Source organism: Corvus cornix, chromosome 18, assembly GCF_000738735.6.
Source record: "Corvus cornix cornix isolate S_Up_H32 chromosome 18, ASM73873v5, whole genome shotgun sequence".
In the NCBI taxonomy this organism is placed as follows: Eukaryota; Metazoa; Chordata; class Aves; order Passeriformes; family Corvidae; genus Corvus; species Corvus cornix.
The window spans coordinates 8,559,368-8,582,778 of record NC_046347.1 but is presented as its reverse complement, the minus strand read 5'-3'; the positions used below and the strand labels follow the sequence as shown (position 1 = coordinate 8,582,778).

Below are 23,411 nucleotides of genomic sequence, written 5' to 3'. Positions count from 1 at the left end.
GGGGGGGACAGGGCCTCCCCGGGGCAGGAGGGAGGGAGGGACGGAGGGAGAGGAGTCCAGCTGAGCCCGCCGCCAGTCCATCGATCTGTGCGGCTCCGTCCCCACTTTGTTGTGCTCGGGCCCGGGGGCGGGGAAGCGGAGGGAAGCGGGGAAGGCTCCGCTCCTCCTCCGCGGCCCCGGCCCCGCTCATGGCGACGCTGGGCACATCCGGGCCTCTCCTCCTTCTCCTCCGGCGGCCACCGCTGCCCTGAGTGCCCGGCCCGGCTCCATTCGCGCCTCCCCCGAGCCCTTGGCGGAGCAGCGGCGGAGGAGCCCCGGCCTGGGCCATGTCCAACCCGGGGGCACGGCGGAACGGGCCCGTCAAGCTGCGGCTGACAGGTGAGGCTGGGCCGGGGGCGCGGGGCCAGCCCGGGCGGGGGGCGGGAGCGGCTCCTCCGGGTGTAGTTGAGGTTGAACCTGGGGCCGGAGCGGCACCTTAGGCCTCGCAGGGAAGGGGAGGGCGAGGTTTCCCTCCCCTTGGTTCCCCTCGGTCCCAGGCTCGGCATGTCCGGGCTCCGCCGCCCGGCCGGCCCGGGCCCCGCAGCCGCCTGGGCGAACTTTAGCCACCGCACCCCAACTTTGCTGTTTATTTGCCCTTCGTTTTCTCGGTGTAAACTCGAAAGAAGCTGTCCCACTCTTTGTTTTGATCTCTTTGTTTATTGTTGTTTTTTTTTGTTGGGGTTTTAAAGCGATTTGTTCAACTAAGACTGTTGGCACTGGAGAGGCTCCCCAGGGCAGTGGTCACAGCCCCAAGGCTGCCAGAGCTCAGGGAGTCTTTGGACAACACTCTTAGGGACAGGGAGAGATTTCGGGGTGTCCTGTGCAGGGCCAGGAGCTGGACTCGACGATCCTGGTGGGTCCCTTACAACTCAGCATATTCCATGATTCTATGGTTGTTCACAGTTCTTGGGTGATGTGCCTTGTTTTGCCCTCCTCCAGAAGACCACTTGACCTCTGATATTTTAAAATACCATAAAAACGGTTCACCTGCATGCTGGGAAGGAAAACAATCTGGTCTTAAATACTTTAAACGATGCTCTTTTCCTATAAAATCTCAGGTAAATAGGTTTAGAGGAAAAAATATTGGAAGTTCTGCTAGAGCTTTCTTTAAAAAAATACAGGACACTTGGAACTAACTCTTTTCTTCAAAGTATTAAGTCCTCCAGCACATAAATGATACTGTGTTTCCTGAAGCATCGGTACAGGAAGGTAAGCGATTAGAAAAGAATAGCTTTACACTGTAAATACTCATCTCTACATATAGTGTATCTAACCAGCTTGCAAAAGAAATGTTTTTAAAAATGTTAAATGAGTTGTTATATTTGCTTTAGGTGTATGAGAAATATCTCCAGTTTAATGGCTAATAAAGAGAGGTGTTTTTATACTGATTTATCTAAGTATGTTATTTTTACAGGAAAAGTAAAATGTATCTGCTTATGTTTTACTTTGGAAATACTCTGACTAGATTTGTAATTTAGTTATCATGGAGATTTGTGAATGTCTCTGTATTACACTTGGAAATAAAACTCTTAAAATGAGCATAGCTGGGACTGTTGCATGGAACAGTGCCGCCTTGTTTTTACAGTGTTTTGTAGCTTTCTCCTCAGGTTATTGCTGTGTTCATGCAGTGCTTTAAACCTTTCTTTCCCTGAGCAATGAGTGCTCAAACTTGCTTATCTTTGAAACATTAAAAATGGTCTGTAGTCTTATTTAAAAGCACGGAAAATACTGTCTAGGGAGTTGACTTTCTCACCTCTGTGTTTTGTGTTCAAATTTGTTTCATATTTTATTTTTATTGAGGATTAAGCATGTAATGAAACTGTGCCTGTGACAATATTGGTGTGTCGAGGGGAGTGTGATTGTGACCAGAACCAGGCTGTGGTTTTACACACTGTGGTCAGCCAGGTACAACCCTAAGGAATGTTTTTGGGTATTTTGTCATCTTGTATTTTAGGGAGGGAATGTACAGAGCATGGGATGAAGGCAAAATTGTCTTTCTTTAGGACTGTTCCAGGGTTAGCAGCTCTTGCAGTCACTGAGTACCAGTTCTGTTATTGGAAGCTTATAGGAAACATTGGCCTGTTTCTCTGCTTAAACAGCTTGAGGTATTTTCTGCTTTAGCTAGTTGTGAGTTGTTTCACATGTCATTTGTTCTAAGGAAGCTTTACATGTTTAAGGAAAACATTGAGTTTTATTAATTCAGCTGACATGTTGTCAGTTCTTGCCTAGGAATAGTTTTAAGTGTTCTGTGTGGTTTTGATTACCCTTTTTGATTGGAAAAGCAGTTTAAGGACTCTTGAGTTCTAAAACTGTTTGGAATTAGAAGAATCTGTATATCCAGTGTTTTTAAAAGTTTATTCTCAAACTGACAAATGCTATTTAATCTTAATTTTCTTTGGCTCTATGAAACTAGCAGTCTTCTGTTTTGGCTTGAATGTTTATAGGATTAATTGTGCAATCATTGTTCAGTGCTTATCTTTTCTGTTCATTATCTCTAAATTAGATGGTATAGACTAAAAAATGGATTTCAAGAACTGGATTCAATTAGCAGTTTTTCAGGACATAAACATTAAAGGTTTAGATGGAAAACATTGTTTTGACTGACTGGATAAATGACAGGGTAATGTTTGATGTGAGTCCAAGAACTGATCTGGAGCTAGTGCCCAACTACTCAGTCCATCTTGAGGAGCCAAATAAAATATTTAACCTAGGCCTCATTTTGCAAAAAAGGTTGACTCCTTGTTGGGACCTTAAGAAAGTTCTGAGAAATGTTTGGCATACCTTTACAGTAAGTGTTTAACAGTTTATTTAGGTCTGGGTTCCATAACAGAGACAAACCACAGCGGTGGCATACTTCTAGTAAGTTTTATTTAGTTTACAGTGCATCTGTATAATACATTTCTTATAAAAGGTTATTCTTTTGCTCCAAGGTATAGCTGTTTGTTGCAAGTATCACTTGACTCTTTCGTGATACATATGTTGATACAGTTCACATAATCTTGGGCTGGAAAATCTCTGGATAATTGTTAAAATCTGAGTATTATGGCTCCTGATGATACTTCTAGCAGGAGGTGTAAATCCTTGTTTCTCATTAAGATATAGGCAGTGTAATTTAAATCAGCTAAAGTCTAGAATTGCACTAGTCTTCTGCAAAATTTATCTTAACAGCTTGTAATAACAATGTCCAAGGATGTGTAAGGAAAATTTCTTCAACTCTCACATATTTACCACCATTTGATCTAGTCCTATCCTGAGTACATCTGAGTTCTACAAAAGCTGCAAGTGCAGTCATCCCCTTCCATTCCTAGTGTGATTTTTCTCAGTGTTGTGTTGAATTTGTGGATTTGTAAATACACTACACTGTCAGACAGAATGTGCTATGAGTTCTTCCAGCCCTGTGTTGAATTGTGTTTATCTTTCCTTCTTCAGAAAACTGAGGAACGACCATTTTATGTCCTAATATGTGCATTGTCCAGTGTTACAATAGCTACATTGGATTGCTTGCACTTAGGGGATCAATGATAGCTCTCTGAAGCCCATAAGGCTGTTTTTATCAAGGAGATACTTTCTAAAATCAATTTGAAGTCTGCAAAACTCTGTGAGCATTAGAATATATTGAGTTCAGTGCAGAAGTTTCTTTAGTTCATGTGTTGCAGGTAATGTTTGTCCCAGAATTGTTAACAAGTAAAGATACTTCCATAGCCACAAAGCACAGCTACACTGGGCTGGAAAAAGTGATAATAAATATCCCATGGATAAAACTGGAATGAGCTGGAAGAGTTTTGCTGGTGCAGAATCAGATGTAGGCCTGAAGAATTGTTGGATTTGTTTTTCCTCCTTCTTACTGCTTCCAGCTTTCCTGCAGGGTTTGCTGATTAGGGATATAAAAGCACTGTGTGTTGTGTTGTGGAAAATGGATCAGTATCTCATGTGCTGTCCCTTCTCTCTGTTCTTTCTTGCTGCTTTACTGTCTATCCAGACCTCACAGTACAAATGTGGGACTGCACTGTAAATTTGCAGTATTGAAGAAAGAAAGTGCTACTGTTTTATCAGACCATAGAAACTCTGGTTGTGATGCTAATAATATTTCTTGAGAAACATACTTAATATTTAGAAAAAGCCAGAATATTCCTGAGCTTTGTAAAATAATGTGGAATCTTCAAACTTGTTTTTTGTAGTGGATAAATCTAAGTGTTAAATTAATATAGTTGAAGACAGTGGTTTACCTGAATCCTAAATTTTCCATCAGTGGTGGTGGAAGCAGGGCTGAAGTTTATGGATATCAGAGCCTCACTGTGGGAGTATCTGATTGATCAATTGATACAGTAGTTCCCCATATTTTTATGTAGCAAGGCAGTGGTTTTATAGTTGACTGAAACTGTAGTGCCATTTTAGGTCAGTCTAAAATCTGAGTGCTGTTTCTTTTTTCTCTTTGTAGTCCCTGGCTTCACTTTCTGGGCCCTCCCTTGTGTTGACGCCAGCAACTGTGTAGCTATGGGATGAGCTGAAAGCTAATCCTACCAGGAGAAAAATGGTTTTTTGTATTGAAGAAGAGGGATGCAGAGAAGAAGCTGAAAAGAGGGCAGGGGCAGGACTGCCTCTCTTACCAGCAGCCTGTACTTAGATAGGCTTTGGTCAACAATAAAATAATGGGGTTCCTTCATATAAGGTATATTTGACTTAAGTACCAGTTTTTGTAAGCCATGTGTCATTAAGAAATCCGAATCAATAAATTACATAGTAGGTGGATTAAACTGGTGTAGTCATAACAAAGTCAATAGATGTGTCTAATCAGATACACAGGGACTGATGGCTGCTTAGCCCTCAATATTTTCATCAAAGTATGAAGTGTAAATACATGCTTTCTTCTATACATGGTATATAGTTATAGATATTTATATACATATAAATCACCTGTGGATCATAGAGATGCCAAAGAATTGTAATAAACAACTGGGCAGCTGTATGGAACAGTTTCAGCTGTTTGTTTCTGTGAGTTCAGCTTGTATGACCAAGTTTTATTCATCTGGGTATAAAATTAGGTATCTGTGTTCAAGGGTACATAATGAGGTATCATGGCAAGCAGAACAAAGATCAGAAAGGATTTGGGGGAGGAAATTGTAGTAGGAAAACCATTATACGGGGGCTTCAATTAAAAGATTGAAATTCAGTTCAAAAAAACCTCACTATTCACCTTAGGCTGTACAATCAGGAGAGCAACACATAGAAGCTAGTAGAGGATTTACATGTGTAGGTAACATATGGGGTGTATGTGGGAGACATGGGAAATCTGCAGGCAGTCCTAGTGGTAATGTTTAAAAAAATTAAAGCTATTGCAGGAGAAAAAAAAAAAAGAAATCCTGGGGTGGAAAAAGAGTGAGTAATGTTTAGAATTGTACTTTTCAGTTAAGTTTAAAGAGTTTACACTGTAATGTCTACTGTAACTGTCCTGTAACATCTGTCTGCGTAGCTGAACAAAGCTGAGAAACTCATCTAGTGGTGACAAATTAATTTTATTCTGTTTTCATTGTTAATCACACTGAAAAATCTGATCAGGCCTCAGATGAAAACATTTTGTCTTTGTGTCCATAAGGTGAATGGGTAGATCCCTGAAAGAAGACAGCTTTTAATGTTTCGTTCTGGTTTATCTCATGGCCTTTGAAGTGTTTCCTTGCTTTGCCATCTTACTTAGAATGACATCACACCACTGGGCCAGACCTTTCTTGCAGTGTTTAAAAGGGTGGATGATTTCTTTGGGTGTCTTCCCTGCTCTCCTCAGAACAATGACGTGAGCTGGCTTCTTACTTGGCTCAGTGGCACGAGTACATTAGTGCACAGGCTATTATGTGCTTGCTTTGATATATAAAATGTAAATGCTCATCACATGTGCAGGGCTGAGATCATTCCAGTGACTCCTGAGAGGTGGGAAAGATTTACCTTAGTGATGTCAGACAGTGTGTGTAAAAGGAGCTGCTGTGTGTGTCTGCTGTTAGCAAAGCACATTCCTGTTTGGGGAAGAGGATCAGAATCTTGAGGGGCATTTGTCAATAATATATTCAAGGAAGCAAATTGTTGACTTTTTCTTGCTACTTAATCTTTAAATGCTTCCAATGAAAGCATAGATAAGATTGCTCGTAACTTTAAAGAAATCTTCATCTGTTGATAACAAAGCTCAGGACAAAACTGGCTAAGCATTATCATCTGAGTTTAAGAGGGAGACTGATACGGGATGGAGAATAGTCATGCTCAAGATCATAAAAAGGATAAACCAAGTAAAGCTGGGATTTAGATTCACTATCTTTTGACTTTTTGCCCATGAACATTGTTTCTTTTGAGTTTAAATCCACAGAAAAGATGGTTCTGTTTTGGGCCTTCTGAGACTATGCAATTGGGGTGATTTTGGTTCTCTCTTGTATGCTATATTTGTGTTGCACCATTCAGCTGTATTTTAGCATCCTGCAGACTCTTGGGAATTGCTTTTTTTCCACTTCAAAATACTTTTTTTTTGCTATTCCTTAGGCAGATCAGACCAGGAGGGCTGATATCCCCAGAAGTGATTAACACATATTGCTTTTGATGAGTGTTACTCACATTTTCAAAATTCTGAAAGTGAAAGAAAAAGTAGCAGTATGTGAGTTTCTGTGGCTGTATCCTGTTGGTAATTTTGTGGAATGACTCTTGGGCAGTGCGTATTTAACCCAACTTACAAGGCTTGTTTTCTTGGAGAAAGGGAGAGTCACTCCATGGCTGTGGAATTGTCAGTGGAACAGGTTCAATGCTTCCTTTCTGTGACCAATTCATTTGAGTTGTTTCAAACATGCAGAGAATGTACAGGCTACCTAATTTACAGGTCACAGTAAAACTGTGTACCCAGGTTGTGCCATTCATGCTTAAATCAGCGTGTGTGATGCCATCTTGCCAAAAACATCGGAGTGACAATGCCATAGTAAAGCATTCCAACCTGCAGCACTGATTTTTGGGATGGACGTGTCCCTCTGCTCCATCCTGTGCTGTCAGATGGGGTGGGCTGAGGAATATATCCAAGTTTAAATCCAATTCTTCTTCTCATCTCATCTTTTATGGTGGGTTGTTGTGTAAATGAGTGGTTACTTCAGGCAGGTTCACAGAGCAGCAGGCTCTTGGTGGCATTTTCATTCTGCCTTGACCCAGATCTTAAGATTACTAATGGAGTAGTAACTAATTATATCTGTCATGATGCTTCTTTTAACGTGCTTAACCATTTGATTTGGAGTTTATATATAGATGCATATATAAATTCAATTATAGATGAAGTTGTGCTTGTATTTAATTGGAGGTGGAATCTCTGTTGGTAATACTTAGAGGCATTTTCTGAACTTGGGTCAACTTGAAGATTTCTTCCTAAGACAGATAAAGACCAGGCTGTACACTTCTAAAATTACGTATGGTAAAGCTCCAGCTTTGTGCATATTGTAGAACATGAGGAAAGTAGATGGAGTGTACTTAGTAATTTGCTGTTTCATTTTAGTAAAAGGCAATCCAGTAAATGCAAGTATTTTTTGTACAAAAAATGTAAAACATACTAAAATTTGATTACTGGCGAGGGAGGAAAGATGTATCTGGGTTAGAGTATTTATAGACATGGCTGGTTAAAAAAAAAAATCCTTAAGCATGCAAAGGAACTAAACATGTCTGAGTAAAATTCATAGAATTACATTCATGCTTAACTGCCTGGGATTAGAAATTCATGGTATTAATTGTACCAAGCATTCAGGTATCCTTATGACAAATAGTTCTTCAATTTGACTCCTCACAGAAAATATTCACCTTTTTTTGAAATTATTTATTTATAATATGTATAAATGTTTCTTTTCAGAGAAGTTCTTCCCATTATTTTCCCTGGTGGATTTATTAAAATAGTTTATAGCCCTGTATAGAAGACCATATGCAGGAATAGATGAGTAACAGCTTTGTGCTTAGGTGTAGTAATATTAAGCTGTCCTCTTTATTGTTTAGCAGCAAAATAAGTACTTCTGTCTTAGTTTATAAAGGATGGCATCAAGTCTGATATAAGAAACTTTGTAGGATGGAGCTGGTGTAGGTGGTGTCATTCAGAGGCAAAAGGGGTCATTTGTAGAGGTGAAACAGGACAGAATGAGGCATAATTGTTCAACAGCTGGCACAGGGACATGAAGGGACTGTGAGTTTCTCAGGTTTTGTGTCACTTTATTGTGGAAGTAGAAAGCAAATATGGGTTCCTGTGCTTGGGCTAAAATGTAAAGAAAGGTACGTGTCATGTTGCTGAATACAGCACTGAGCCAGGCTGTAATGATTCAAAGATTGCACTGTCAGTGTGGAAATCTGAAGATACTGATTCTCTTCATTGTGATAATACAGATACATATATTTTAAAGGACACAAAATACCCGTTGCTGAATACTTCATTTAAATAGATGTGAAGGACCTCATCCTCACATCTTCTGGAGTGCACTTGCTCAGCAGTACCAAGTATGAAATTAAAAATTGGCTTCTTTAAGCCTGAGTGCACAGTGTAGGACACATAAATTGACCAGACTTTAAAGAAGGGCATAATGCGTGATAAAGCAGAAATTTTCTAGGGCTTTGATTTAGAGGATTGTAGTAGAAAGTTCAAAAATGTTTTAAACTGTTCTTGCAGAAGGTTCTTGAAGCTTGTGAACAGCCCTAAAAAGTTTTTGTGCCATCTTTCGTAATTTCAAGTGGGTTTTGTATGTGGCATTTCTAAATGTCTAACTAGCAATTCCACATGCTTGGTGAAGCACAGGGTGTTGGTGAACAGAATCTTCAAATGTGTATGTATATGTATCACACACAGTTATAATAAACTCTTTGTCAAGGATGGATGTTGGAATGGGGAAAAACTGCTGTTGTCCTCTGTTCAAGCTTATTAATGCTGCTGCACAGGGGAAGTGCCCCTGGTTTCTTACAGAAGCAAATGCTGTCTGTAAATTCCAGGTGCCATGCAATAATTCCAGTTTGCAGTAAATAGTTGGGTATCAGTTTTTTGTGTATAAGTTAAAGGGATTAAATCTTTGTGACTGTACTAATGTGAGGGGGGCAAGGTTTATCCTGAAGTTGTGCCGTTGTGTAACACTGTGGCCCTTTTGTGAACATCCTTCATATTTGGGATTTCTTCTTAAGAACTGGGTCGAAAGATGATTTAAAATGTTGGCTTCTGCTTTCTTCTGGAGCAGGAAAAGAGAAGGCCTTTAAGGAAAAAATGACTTTGAGTAATTTTCAGTAGTACGTGCGTCGTGCCTGGCTTCTCATAAAATATTTGTGTAGTCTTCTCTCCCTTCCTCAAGCAGTTCCCACAGTTCACAGTGTTCTCTCAGTAGCTGTTATGAGGGGGGGTGGGGGGTAAAAGGAAGGTTAAAAGTTCTGTAGTCCCATCTATAAGGATAGACAGTAAAGTTCTTGGTTCCCCTCCCAAACAGCAAGTGGTTATTCTGCCTGGGGGAAGATCCAATATATTTATATTTGTCTGTGTCTCACTCGCTTCTGTGACCAGGGGATCATGAAGAAATTTCTGTTCAATTGTGAGATGTGAATGTGGCATTGTGAATACATGCCTCGGATTTCCTCATTACAATATTTATCATTTTTCCTGAAAGTTCCTTTCCTCTGGTGAATTGTTCATCCTGTAGAGTCAGTCAGCTATTTCCTGTGTATCAGCATAATGTAACTTCATCTACACTGGGCAGGACTTTGGACCCATTCAAAAGCTTTATATTTTTCATAAGTTTATTGAAATTTAGTAACCTCACTCTCTGCATTTCAACAGTTCTTTGCAGTGTGGTCCATGCCTGGAGATGCACTTGTTTTGCTCCTACCCCCATGTCACTGCAATGGAGTGGCAGTAAATGCACAGGAAAATTGTCCCTGGTCACCCTGACCCCTTGGATTGTTCCTTTGTCCCTTCAGCACTGTGGGGAGTGGGAGCGCTGGGGCCTGCACTTGCTTCTACTTTGTGTCATTTGAACATGGAATTGCTTTGTCTGTCTGAACATCTTGGCCTTTTACTTGCCATGAGTGGAATTTATAAGTATGGCTGAACTTGGAATACCGAGCTGGAGCTAATAATGCCAACTCCAGTTAGCACTTCCCATTATAAGACACTGCTCAGTGCTGTTAACAGCTGGCTAACACGGACATTTTTCATGCTGAGGAGCTGAATCAGATCAAATTTATTTTGGGAAGATTCTGCTAAACTTCAACCGCTTTTGAAAAGGATTAAAAATACATTGCACATCATCTAGAAATCCTTTGTTCTTGTGAATCCTTTATTCTGGGGCAGAGGCGCTGTCAAGGAGGGACATGGTAATAGACAGGTGTGGCTGTATCAGCCAGGTAAGGGCTGGTGCAGGTTTAGTGAGAGGGCGGCCAGGAGCTGAGCTCTGCCTCTTAATGCTGAACTCGGCTTGCTCCTGGTGTGAAGAAGGCACTAACTGGAATGCAAAGGGTGCAAAAGCTGGATGAGGGTGGAGGAGAAGGGAGTGACCTGGAACAAGGAGCTGTCCAGGGCAAATGGTGGATGGTGGGGATTGATTTTGGCAGGATGAGGTACTGGGGATGTATTGGTGCCTGGGCTCTGGTGCTGCAGCACTGAACGTGACACAGGGTCACAGAGGCAGCCCAGAGCTCCTGTTCCAGACCTTTCAACACTTGGCTTTGTAACCAGGGAATGCTGTTGCTGCACATGCGATGTTCTTTTGGTGATCTGAGTGTTTTATTGGGAAGAAGGGGTCATCTACAGCAGAGGGGCTTTATAAGAACTCATGATGTGTAACATGCAAAGAATGTAAGTGGTTATAGTTGGAAAGAGGCCAGAAGTTTAAAAACAAACAGGAAAAAACACCCACCCCAAAATTTCTCCCATCTGTTCCTTTGCTCCACAGGTTCATTACTTTGATCCTATATAGAAAAAATAGGGAATTAAGGGCTGGCTTCTAAGTGGCCATGATTCAGAACATAATTCTAAAAAGGCTTGCAGATAAGATCAGGGTTACTCCTTATGCATAGAACAAAATGAATTCTTCAGCTTTTAGGAAACCTGAGAATTTTTTTGAAAAGACCCTTGATTCTAAGAAGATCTTGGTCACTTCATTAATGCTAATATTATCTTGCTTTAAAAGGGTCAGAAAACTTGCTGATAATTATAATTGAATTATGTAGTTTTTAAGTTTCCTTGGCTAATTTACATGCTATATATTCACGAAGGTTTTGGAGTTCAGAGAAGTGTTATCTGCTGTTGATGAGTTCATTGCATGAAAGATTTAAGCTTTTTTAGTTAGAGTCAACGTTAATGTGTTAAATATCAAGTGGACAGAGAAAGCTATGAGCTGTGGCAGCTATCATTTTTGCACTGTGATGGATCTTGCATTCTTTGTGAATATTTCTCTACAGAAGAGGGGGGTCCTCTGATTTTATAGCTTGTCCCCACTGGATTTGCACCAGAGCATCCTCCTGTGTCAGGGGGTTGATATAATACGCTATGCTCTGTTTACATTGAGTTGCCAGTGTTGTGAAACACACACAGAGAATGGAGATCAAAGTACGAAACACACACAAAGGAGCCTGCAAAAGAGTTTGACCAGTGAAAAAACAAACCAGAAATTACCTGTGCTGGGCAGGTGTATCTCCAGCAAGAGACAGGCAGATATGCAATTTGAAGTTTCTTGTAGAGGTCTGTGTAGACAGAGTGAGTTACGGGTGCATTTGGATGGATGGTTATTTTTTTTTTTTAGTAAACGAAAAATGAATGAACTGATAAAATTTGAAACTGCAAGGTTTCATTTTAAGTAAATTTAATATTGTCTAACTATGAAGAAAAAGGAGGTTTTCAGACTGCTTTCATATTTTACAGAGTTATTTGTTGATGGATAACAGTGCTTCTCTTTTCACCCAATGTTTGGCACAAGGCTGAAACAAAATCTGCTCCTAGGGGACTTTTTTTCCAAAAAGCTGCTCATTTTCACACCTTTTTGAGCTTTGGGCAATTATAAAGTTACTAAACACATGATTTTGTTCAGCTGATCCCTTTTATCCTGATTTAAGGTCAGTGATAGCCTTGTCTGCTTCCCAGGAGGATGTTCAGGATCTGTTTGATTTTAGATATACACCACATGCATCACTTTCTGCTGAAGTAAGTATCTATTTATCAGCTTAACAGAAGAATAGCTAAGAGTTTGAGAGTTGAGTTGTGTCATTGTTCTAAGACTATTAAATCCCTAAAAAATAAAGTACAATTTCCATTAGATACGGTGTTAACTACATTTCATACAATTACCTGTTTCTAACAAGGTGTTTTGTTATTTGCACACATATGCACATTTAGTTTGTTTTTATTCTAAGGGCATGCTTTCTTCATTGTGTTTGGCTAGGGGTTTTTTTAACATTTTAACTGAAGTATTTACAATATAGTTATTTTTGTTATAGTGAACCATTTTATTGTTTCAGAAGTGAATGAATCATATATTCTGGGTTATTTTTTCCTGGCAAATATTTTTCTCTAATGGTTCCTCAGGGCTAGATTAAGTTGTACAGATGAATAATACTTGAAATCTGATTCATCATTTCAGATGTTACAATGAAAAACCTTGTGAAACTATATATATATATATATATATATATAGGTCTTTTTACTTGCAAGAACATCAACTTTACATGGGACTGGACTGGCTGTGTAGCTGTTGCAAGGCAATGAAGTAATACGGCTTTTTGAGTCTGTTTGCTCTGACTTCACCTCCATTTCCTAAAATTCCAAGATTTTGTTCTCTTTCCTAGGTTACTCTCCTCTGTCCCACCTGGAAGAACAGGTGCTGGCTCTGCAGCTGAGCTTCCAGACCCGTGTTCCCTTTGCAAGGGCAGGGTGTTTGCAGTGGAGTGTTGGATGGATATTGTCACGTGGGAAAGGGTCAGAGGGGATCCTCTGCTGCTCTACAGGGCAAATACAATGAAATTGAATTTTGGCAACAAATATGGCAGAAGGTAACCACAGGGTGCTGTGGAACCTGCTCATAGTAAATGGTCTTTGCATGTTGAATCACAATTTCTGTCTGGCTTTTCAAGTCAGTCCCAGGTGGAAGAGTCCAGGTGCATTTCCTTGACTGCTCAGCATGAGTTCAGCAGCCAGATCTGAATGATAGAGATTAGTAAGTGGCTCCACAGCTCCCTGAGAATGGAAGAGAGGAATGTCAATACTTCATATTTTTTGTTAGCTGAGTGTGCTTTCTCATATTTTTGTTGATGATACTGAGTTTTAAAATATTTAGAAGGGTAAGAGTATCAAAAGAGCCTCTAATATGTGGGCATGCGTTTCTGTGAACTGTGTGTGAAACCTGAAAAGAGCGAGTCTACTTTTTTTTTTACATCTGTATAACTAATTTGTGTAATTTGGAATGTAAAGGCTTACATTCTGGTAGATTTTGTTTAGGTGTAAAAGTATCATACACAAATTGTTTTTTCATATGTTTTCCAGATTCATTGTAGGGAGGTTTAAAAAAAACCCAAAAAACCCCAACAAAAACACTAAACCACAAAAAACCCCCAAAACAACAAAACCCACCCAGCCCTCCCCGTATTTTCTCTGTTGCCCCTTACCCTAAGCTTCTGTCCACACAAATACTTATAAACAGCAAGTAATGCACTTTCTTTTGCATGCACAAAGCCCTGGGGAAAATGAGGAAATATTTTAGTATGTGTGAGGTGTCTAATACTTTGCTTTGCTCTGATTTATCTTTCAAAGAGCTGTGGAGGCCTGTCTAAAAAGCTAAAATACACTCCCTGTGAGTTTATATTACCTTTGTTTAAAACAGTCAAACCTCTACTGCTGGAACTCAGGAATTCATGGACAGAATGACTAGAACAGTAAATACGACTTTAAAAATGTGTGGTTATTGGATATACTGGTATTGGCCCAGCTGCTGAAGATAAATTGATTTTGCTGTTGCTTTAAATCTGTGATGTGTTGGTATTTTGGCAGAGTAAGAAAAACAAGGATATTAGAAAGTAATTTACTGCCCTGGGATTAGTAAGGAGTGTTATGTTTCTGTGACTGGGGCAGGATGGGCTGGTGGAGATGTGTCTGATAAACAGGACGAGGTCTAGTCTGGCAGCTGGCAACAATAGCTTTTGCTCAAAGTCAGGTGTACTAAATTAGCAAATCTATTACAAGGCTACAGGAGAAATCTCACAGAAGACAAGCCTTGTAGGCAGAAGTGCAGCCAAATGGGAAATGATTCATCGTCTCTGAATGGGATGAGCACTGAGCAGAAGCAGTTTAAACCTCAGAGTGCTTTGGCTCATAAACCACCAAATATGCGATTAACACTTTATCTTCTCCTGAAGAGCAGTCTGTATCTAGGAGCAAAACCTGTGAGACTCATTTGTGTGTTCTAATCTTTCTTTTGTAAGTTTGAATGTGTTTAGGTATGTTTTTGATTTTTAGCTGAATGACAAAATGTTTGTGTGCACCCTAAATAACGCTCCTGTCCTGTGACCCTTCAGCAACAGCACCTTCCAGTGAGGACAGTTATGTTGCAGGAGTGCAGGCACAACTCCCTGCACTGACTTAGTGTAGTTCATTTGCTTATAATTAATGAAAATACACGATTAGCTAGAAATGTTTAATGCAGGATGCCAGTTCCAAGGTGATTACTGTATTTTGATTTTTAGTATTTTTAAAACTTGCATCATTTTAACATTAACAGTGCCATTCATAGTCTACAATGCTGAAAGATGAATAGAAAATATATTTGTGAATTCTTTAATTTAGTTAATGCAGAAAGGAGGTACAGTTTACAAAGTTGGATGAAGCAATGTAAAGGGGAAAAAGCCTGTGCCCTCTCTGTCTCCATAGAACTGGTCAGAATTTTAGCCTATCTCTGGTCGTATTGTAGTATAAATTGTCATATTGGCTCTAAGATACATAAATGATAGAGAAACTAAAGGAATTAGGTCATTGGAAGGTGTTTAGTTTTAAATAATTGAAATGTAAGAAGACAGTTGTGAGATAAAAAAATACTGTACTTGGAAAGTTAATATATATTATATATATATAATATATTATATATATAATATATATATATATATATATAATATATAATCATTTGTTTAGCAAATGATTATATTTGGGTGCCCTGGATAGCCCTCAATTAGCAGTCGAGATGTCCAAGGAGCAGTGTGTCTAGGAAATGCATGTAAAGATTCCTCTGGAAAACTGGGTCTGCTCTTGCCTTGCTTGTGCAGTTGTATAAGAAATGGTGGAAATCAGAAGTGATATTTAGTATAACACTCTGTGAGCAGAACTGCAAGAGGCTGAGGGTTCCTAGAGTGTATGGCTGCAGGGAAATGAGGGTTTTCCATTTCTGTGTCCCCTCAAAATCCCCATCATGTCTACTTGGAGTGTCTGAAATTCATAACTGGTGTTTGAGGTCAGTGGAAATACTTGGATACTCCTTGTACTTGGAAGCCATTCTGCCTTTGTAGGAGCCCAGCAATGAAATGTTCTCAAACTTGTTGGGAATATTTTCCTGGATTTTTATCCATTTGCTGTACTGGTAGGAGTGTTGATGTACAGTGTTACACTTTTTGCATTCATGTAATCAATCACCTTACACTCCTCTTTTCAGTCTCAGCTCCTTCCCATTATCTTTCTTAATCTTCACTCTCTACTGCTTAATATCTTCTACTCTGTGTTCTTATTTCTCAAAAAAATTCTTGTATTTTCACTTCTCGAGCATTGCATCTTCCCAAAAGATATCTGAAGTTGTAGTTTAAATGGTATGGCAATGTTTTTTGGGCAAGATCCTTTATTTCCGTGTATTGGTGAGCTATTTCATCTGAATGTCTTGGTGTTCTGTTTCTTTAAATTCCCTTTTATATTATTTCTTACAGTACTATATAATTATACTGATTTCACGAAATAATTTAAGCAACTTGTGTAAAACCAAAGTAAAACAAAACCAAGGTTTTACTGTAAGTTGCTGTACTTCAGTTGAAATAAATAAAATTGCACATTCAATTAGCTCATCTCTGTTCAACAGCAGCAGCTTCTTAAACTGTTTGGATTTGTTCTGTAGGACACATCTGTTTAAAGAGAGAAACCAAATGGAATCTGTCCATATTAAATGACTGCAATAATTTAATCAGTTTATAAATGGTATAGTCTAATGATGTAATAATCTCCTGGAGATGAGGCTTTGTGGATGTGTGGTGGGGGATAAGACTGGACTGAGGTACACTAGTTTTAATGATGTTTGAATGGTGACACTGGTTTTCCATCTGTGCTGTCTTTAAGCAGCTGGAGTTTTCCTCACTTAGATGATGTTGCATTTCTGCAGGTACAGACAGAATTCCATCATCAGAGGCATAATCTTAGTGACCAGGTAAAGGTGTGTGTATAGTCCACACACCTTCCTGCTGACCCTGTTCTATTTTTGGCAGAAGCCAAACTGTCAGGTTCCAGAGAGAGAGGCAACTTCCAGAGTTGAAAGCATTCCACTAAAACCAATTTTCCAAAAAAATGTGAATGTAGGGATATTGTGTTTGAATATTTCAGCTGTACTAAATAAGAAAGAGGCAGGATCCACATATTATCAAGGAGACAATGTCTGAGGTTGTGGATATTGACGATAATGCAGGATGAGGTAAGAGTACATCACTCATCTATATTGCCCCATATAATATCATTTCAGTACATCAGGTGTAGTAATAAAACAAAACTGTGCTGAACTAGGAGTTTAGAGTAAGGGCAGGTGTTTAATTAGTGATTTTTGCTAGTGATAGTATCAAAATCATGACCCTCTTGAACTCTTTAACATTGTTTTACTTATTAGAGGACTATTTTTTGTAAATTACCTAAATATATGTCTGAAATGCCAGAATTCATTTTTTTTCCCTATCAAAAGTTGTTGCCCGAGGTTTTCTTATGAGTTAGGAATTATTTCTTAAAAAGGATCTGACAATCCTTTTGTTAGTGCTGATAAAATCAATATTTACAGCATTTTGCTGGAGTGGCATGGGAATTACTTGTGAAGGGTAAATTGTGTCCATGCTTTTGGGGTCTTTTTTTTTTTTTCCCTTCCTGGTTCTTTTCCTTTCTCCTCTTTCCAGAAAATCCCCAGGAGTACTGGTGTTCCCCAAGGATCCCGTCTGCAGCAGAGACAGAGTTTTGAGACTTCCTGTTTAAATCACACATGTGGCCACGTCCTGACAGCAACAGCAGCACAGCCTGGAGCACTGCTGGGATCCACAATTTCTGGCACCCAGAAGTCTGACTTAGATGCAGGTGCCTCTTGTCTGAGCCCTTTTTAAAATTCAGGGCATTTTTTTCTGGTTGGTAATTAGATCATGAATTTCTTTTGTTGTTGCCTCTACTACAGCTCATTCAGAGGGTGGAGAGTTTTACTGCAGTGAAACAAATCCAAGGGCTCTGCTCCTTGCTGGCAGGTTTGTCCCCACATTTTCAGAGGTGCATGAAATATGTTAAACAGAGCTATCATTTATTCCTCCTGTTAGCTTCCCCCCCCCACTCCTGTTCCTATCAAAACAAACAGAAATAGATGGCTGAATTTCCATGTTACCTTTTTTATTTACCCATCAGAGGAAGGATCCTGTGCTCTCTTAAGTATTTTGCAAGTTGATAATTTTGGATTAATTGCTTCTGTTTTGGTTAAAAACTAACTGCTGGGATTGTAAAGAAGTCTTTAAGGACTGAGGTAAGACTTTTAGCAGGATTGTAAGAGTTTGAGATGGAAGTGACCCCCTTTTCTTTGCCTGATCTCTTAAAAACTATTTTATTCCAGTATTTCTTGGATAATTGCATTAGAGTTTACTTCACTCACACTTGGATATAAAAACCACCTCTGCAGTTTGAGATCAGTTAATCTTGGTAATGTTACTCTAAAGTTGTTTTTTTTTTTTTATGAACTATTGTTTTTAATACTGCAGGAGGGTAAAAAATAGAGAATCTTACAGCAAATGTAACAGCAAAGCTGCAGGATTCTTTTATCTTTTTAATGCATTTCTGTTTCCCACCCTGATTTTGTTTACTGGAATACAATTTTATACTTGTCACCTATATGAGAAAGAGAAGGGATAACTTTGAAATTGGTCTGAAAATTGATCTTTGCTGTCTTTGCTCCATGGTACAGTAGTGGTTGGTTTTTCAGATGTTGAAAAATGCGTGAGATGGGATGGTTAGGCCATTTTGGAGGAGGGTGGAGAAGAGAAATGGAATTTATAGTGTATGAAAGTTATGCATTAGAAACATCCTGGCTGGTCTGAGAGGCTCCATTCACACTGAACCAGGAAATGCAGATATTCCCAATAGCCTTTGTTTTCTTTAAGTTTCCCATGTGTTACTTCTGCTCCTTTCTCACTGAGCTGTGGCTGGAGCCCTAATTTACAAAGAGCCCTGAGCATGGTTTATTTTGTATCATTCAGCTTTAATTTTCACATTTGGTACATAGCTAAAAAAAAGCAAACCAAACTCAACTTTTTTTACATCTACTTACTCAATTTAACTTGAATTAATGTGAATCTCCATGAAAGAGACTTCTAAACCTTCCTGGTAGGATTTGCAGTGCCTGGGGAGGGCTGCTATCTTCATTGCAAAAGTGGCAGCATAATTTCTTTCCTTTACTTCTTGAGAGGCATATCAAATAAACTGGACACATGAATAGGGTGGGTGACGTGTGTGGCAGCGAGCCCATCGCAGAATGAATCTAGGAAACGTGAATGCATGAGCTGCTCGAAGGAAGAATTCAATGGTTTGGGGGGTTTTGTGTTTTGTTTTACTTTTGGCTTGGACTGGAGTAAGGGAGGAGAAGTGGAAAAGGAAGCCTTTTGTTTACAGTGAAACAATGCTGTGAAGCAGACATCGTGATGTAAAAACAGGAGTCTAAACATGGCAAATCTTGGCGGGCTCCATCTGGCCACGGCCACAAGTCACTCAGCCGTCCCCGGCACAGACTGCTGGAGTCTGGAGTCGCTGTCGTATCATCCTTCCCTTACGGGAATTTAAAACAACCTTGGAGACTCTCTTCCAGAATTTTATTATTGCATGACATTAATGATTTATTGGCTTAACTGTTTCTACCCAGTGATGCATTGCATCTTTGTTATCTCTGATAAATGTCTGATGTTTTCATTTGGATTTTAACCTCCATGAGTTACATTATATGCAAGTTATATGGGTCTGGAATTCTAAATCTAGTCACAGCACAGCCTATTCTTGTGGAGAACTTAGAGTGAATCTGTTGAACAGAAAATGTACTGGTTTTGTGTTAGGTTCTGGCATCTTTTGCAGTAGTTTACATTATATTACATTATTAGGGCATTTGTCACTTTTGGATATCCATATTGCTGTTTGGTGTTTGAATGCTGGTTATCGTGGGTTTGTTTGTTTAGTCCCACAGGAAAAATTCTGTTTTGTTGAGACACGGGTTTCTCACTGACAATGCTTATAATGTATGTGATCCTTGGAAATGGGTTTCACTTTACATGTAGTATATTAAGGATTTAGCATCTGGCTTGTGTTGAAGTTGAACTTACAGAAATGTGTTTATGGGAAAATTTAGAATTGTAACAATTAGTACTAAGGAAATTCTTGCTAAAAGTGCTTTTCTAGTACTATGTTTATACCAATGCATATTTTAATTGAGTTTATTTTAAAGCTGTCTACCTTGTGTTTGGACATCAGCCTAGCAGTGATGCTTTTATATGTCACTTAGAATATTTTTTTGCAACCTGACATGTTAATATTAAATAGCACTTTAAAAATCCATTAGTACTTTTGAACTGTTCTAATGCTTATTCTTAGAATCGTGTACCAATTCTAACTTGTACTAAGTTTGCATTCAATTTAAATGAGATGTATAGGTCTGTAAGAGAATTAGAAATTAGTTTCCTACCAATATAAGCTGTAGGTGTGCTGTGAGGCAGCTGTGCCTGCTGAAGAAGTCACCCAGTCGTCCTGCTTCCCATAGTTTGGGAGCAGAAGGGATCATGCGATGGAGCTCCTAATTGACATCAGAAAAAGATACCCAGGTGAAGAAGCCTAATCATGGTGTTTGGGGTGTACCTGGCTGCTTGCCCTGCAGCTCTTCTGCTGCAGAGCCAGGGATCCGGGGGTGGAGGAGAGTGATTGCCTTGGATCTCATTGAGCAGAGTGTGTCTGAAATCAGCATCAGCTTGTCCAGTGTCCTTGGGTGAACTGGGCTTCCCTGTGCTGGCATATGGCACCTGCAGCTCCGTGTGCTGCCTCTACTGGGCCCTGGAGAGGGTGTAATTTGGAGTGTTAATTAGGGTAATGCTGAATTTTACAATGCAGTACTGGGGAAAATAATGATCCTACCATTCTATGTGTGTGTACGTGTTTTGTACTGACTCTAGTTTAGAGCTCATTGGGTTATTTTGAATTTCTGGTGCTTTGTGAGACCCAGAAAAGAGCAGCTGTCCCTAAGTAAAACAGAGCAGCCTGGAAACAGCTGTGTGTGTACTTGCAAGAGAAGTGCTTTTTTGTGTTGTAATTCTGCATTTCTGAGTGTGCTCTGAGAAATGGAAAAGCTGAATGTTTAAGGAGAAGATTGTGTCTCTAAAAACCTGAAGGGTGTTAGCTGGTAATTTTGGTATATTGGTAGCAAAATCTGCTTTTTAACTTAATTTTATTTTTAATAAAATACATTTCTGGAGCTGCAAAACAGAGGCAGGAGGAAAAACTATGTCTGCATTAAAGTGAAAATATTGGGCATTTTATTTTTAGAGCTGAAAGCTCTTATAAGGGTATGGGGTGCACTTCTCCTGCACAACTGCAAGAAGGGCAGCCTGGCTGATCCTCCCTGCTCTGCAGCCATGTGCTTCTGCCACTTCCTTTGCCGCAGGTTTGCAGATAGCGTGACTGCAGGATAAGTCTGTGCAGCTCTAGGAGCCAACGGTGAACTAATCCATCTCCCCAGAAGGTTAATTTTCTGTTAAGCCAGTTCAGCTTCCTGCTCTACCTTGTATCCCTGTGCTTGCTAGACCTGCTTTGAGGGAGGAACAGCTGCAGCCCCCTGTACTGTTGGGTGCAATATGAAACCTTCCAGCACGCTCCGATCACCGATCCTGCTTGGAATAATAGTCAGCTGCTGTGTTCTGACCCATTTCATGCTGCAAATTGACTCCAAACCCCTGTGCACCTGTAAAACACACTATTTGTTTGGCTTGCCTGCCTTTGTGTGTCCCTTCTTGACGATAATTGATTGCAATCTTCAAAAATGCAGGAATTTCATTAAGCAAAAGTAAACTCTTAGTTTTAGGGTCACATTCTGTCGCATTTTGTTCATCTGCAGAAAAAGCACCTTTCAAAGGAAATGGAACCTTAAAAAAATCCTCAGAGAGATTAACTGTAAAATAAAACTTAATAGTTGGGGTAAACAATTTTATTTCAAAATCTTAATGGAGGAAGTTATTACCTCAACAGCTGTATTTGCAAAATCCATATGGCGTTACTTACAGCTCTTTATTCAATAAATAGTTGAAGACCTCCTGTTTTATATCTTCCCATGTGGGAATTCAGGCAGGTACAGGGAGGGAATGCAAGCAGAGAAACGTAAGTTTCTTGTGAGCGCGCCAACAATGGAAGAAACCAGTAGGTTTAAAAACTTGTTTAAAAATGTTTAAAGTATTGAGCCATCCTGCTGGAACCTGTGCACGGTGTGCTGTTTGCCTGTCACAAATGCCATTTCTAAAAGAAATAAGTGAATTTGAAAAGAGTTTTGTACTATGTGGAGAAAAGTACGTCATGTCAGCCTTAAGTTCAAACACCCGAGCAATTTCTGGGTCCCAGGGGCAGCTGTGAAGGCGAGGAGGGGCGTGAGTGTGGCTTCATTTGCCTCTCTCCCTCCCCCAAGCAGGCTCATTCCAATCAGCAGTGTAATTGGAATGCAACCACAGTCTGGAGGAGGAAGGGGAATTTTTGGCAAGGAGAGGCAGAGCAGTTGGGAACTTTACTCAGATTAAAGCATAGACGACCATTCATTATCAGTACAACACACATTAGCAACAGCGTAGCATTGTGTTTCTACAGCTGGGACTTATTTTGGTTATTGTATTGCTCTGCGTAGAACGTGCAAACAACTGGGATCTGATCACAAAACCCAATGCTAATGGCTTTCAGTAAAAGATGGTGTTTCTGTAGGGGAAGAAAGACTTGTCTTCAAAATGAGCCATTGTGGTAAAAATTGATAGGCAGCCTGTTGCTCTCCCATGTGTTACATATGTTCTTGAACAAGCGCTTTTTCTGGGAGAAAAACCCTCGGGGAAAGAAATAACCAACAGGAATTATAATGTTAAAACTGTTGGTTGGATTCAGAAGGCTGAACTTGTTCTTCTGTGGTGATGACACAAAAAGCTAGAAGATTAGAAAACATAATCTTAGCTTTGGACCGAGTGCTTTCCTCCCCATGACTGTGGAGCTGTCTGTTGACAAAGTGTTGGTTCTTATGGATGACTAGCATGGAATGGGGGGGTTCTACTGAGTCATGTACAGACTTAAGTGTGTTGATTGTGTGTTTCCTTCTGCATCTGGTGTGCTCACTTCCATGGACATTCATGATTATTTTTATTTTCTTACCTGTCTTCCTTAATCTTTCTTTGATAGTATTGGTGTGTCTCAAATATACACATTTAAAAACTACTTACTTAAGATGGCTTAAGCAATATTATTTTTAACATAGGAATTTTAAGACTAATATGTTTCTACAGTGATTGTCTACAGCTGTAGCCCTGAGGTGTTTGTACCTCATGCTGCTGGGTATAAACACATTTAAACCTTGTAATTTTTCATAAATCAAGAGGTGCATTTTAACAGGTAACTGAGAGTGTACCAACATGCAGATAATGTAACACTAAAACCTACCTGTGAGGTAAAGTAGTGGTGTTCCTGTTTTGCAGGTGAATCTGGTGAACAAGTTGGCTGTAAACAGTTTGATACAGGCGGGAAATACCCATGAGGGTTGAATACACAGCCTTTAAATGTCCAGGTTCTCTGAATTCACATAACAGTTCCTTCCCTTCTTATGTTGCTTCCTCAGCACTCATTCTGGTGTTTTCCAGCCTTTGGAGGTGAATAGATCATTGAAGACTCTGAGCTCAAGTCTCAGAGGTGGTGATTCTGTGAAATCTCATAGATCTTTGAGTTTTTGCTTGTTTTCAGCACAAGCTTCCTACGCTGGAGCTCTCCCTTTCCACTTCATGGGCTTCATGTTCTTCCCTCTAACTGTGGAGACCTGGTGTTACTGATATACTTATTATTCTGAAATAAACATACTTTTTAATACTTATAAAAATAGTGGTAATGTATAACATAG

General features: G+C 39.6%; 1 protein-coding gene across 2 annotated transcripts in view; it reads left to right on the top strand.

Moving 5' to 3' along the window:
* Positions 1 to 6: 6 nt before the first annotated feature.
* The window catches only part of SMURF2 (SMAD specific E3 ubiquitin protein ligase 2), a 60,002-nt gene continuing 36,597 nt past the window's right edge, over positions 7 to 23,411 (top strand). Inside the window, exons 1-2 of one of the 2 annotated variants that reach the window (XM_010407373.4) lie at positions 17,327 to 17,347; positions 17,442 to 17,508. In XM_010407373.4, coding sequence (XP_010405675.1) covers positions 17,342 to 17,347; positions 17,442 to 17,508 — 73 coding nt within the window. In that variant the 5' untranslated portion in view covers positions 17,327 to 17,341. Of the gene's footprint in view, positions 379 to 17,326; positions 17,348 to 17,441; positions 17,509 to 23,411 lie in introns of those variants that run through there. The other variant, XM_039562499.1, reaches the window with a different exon arrangement.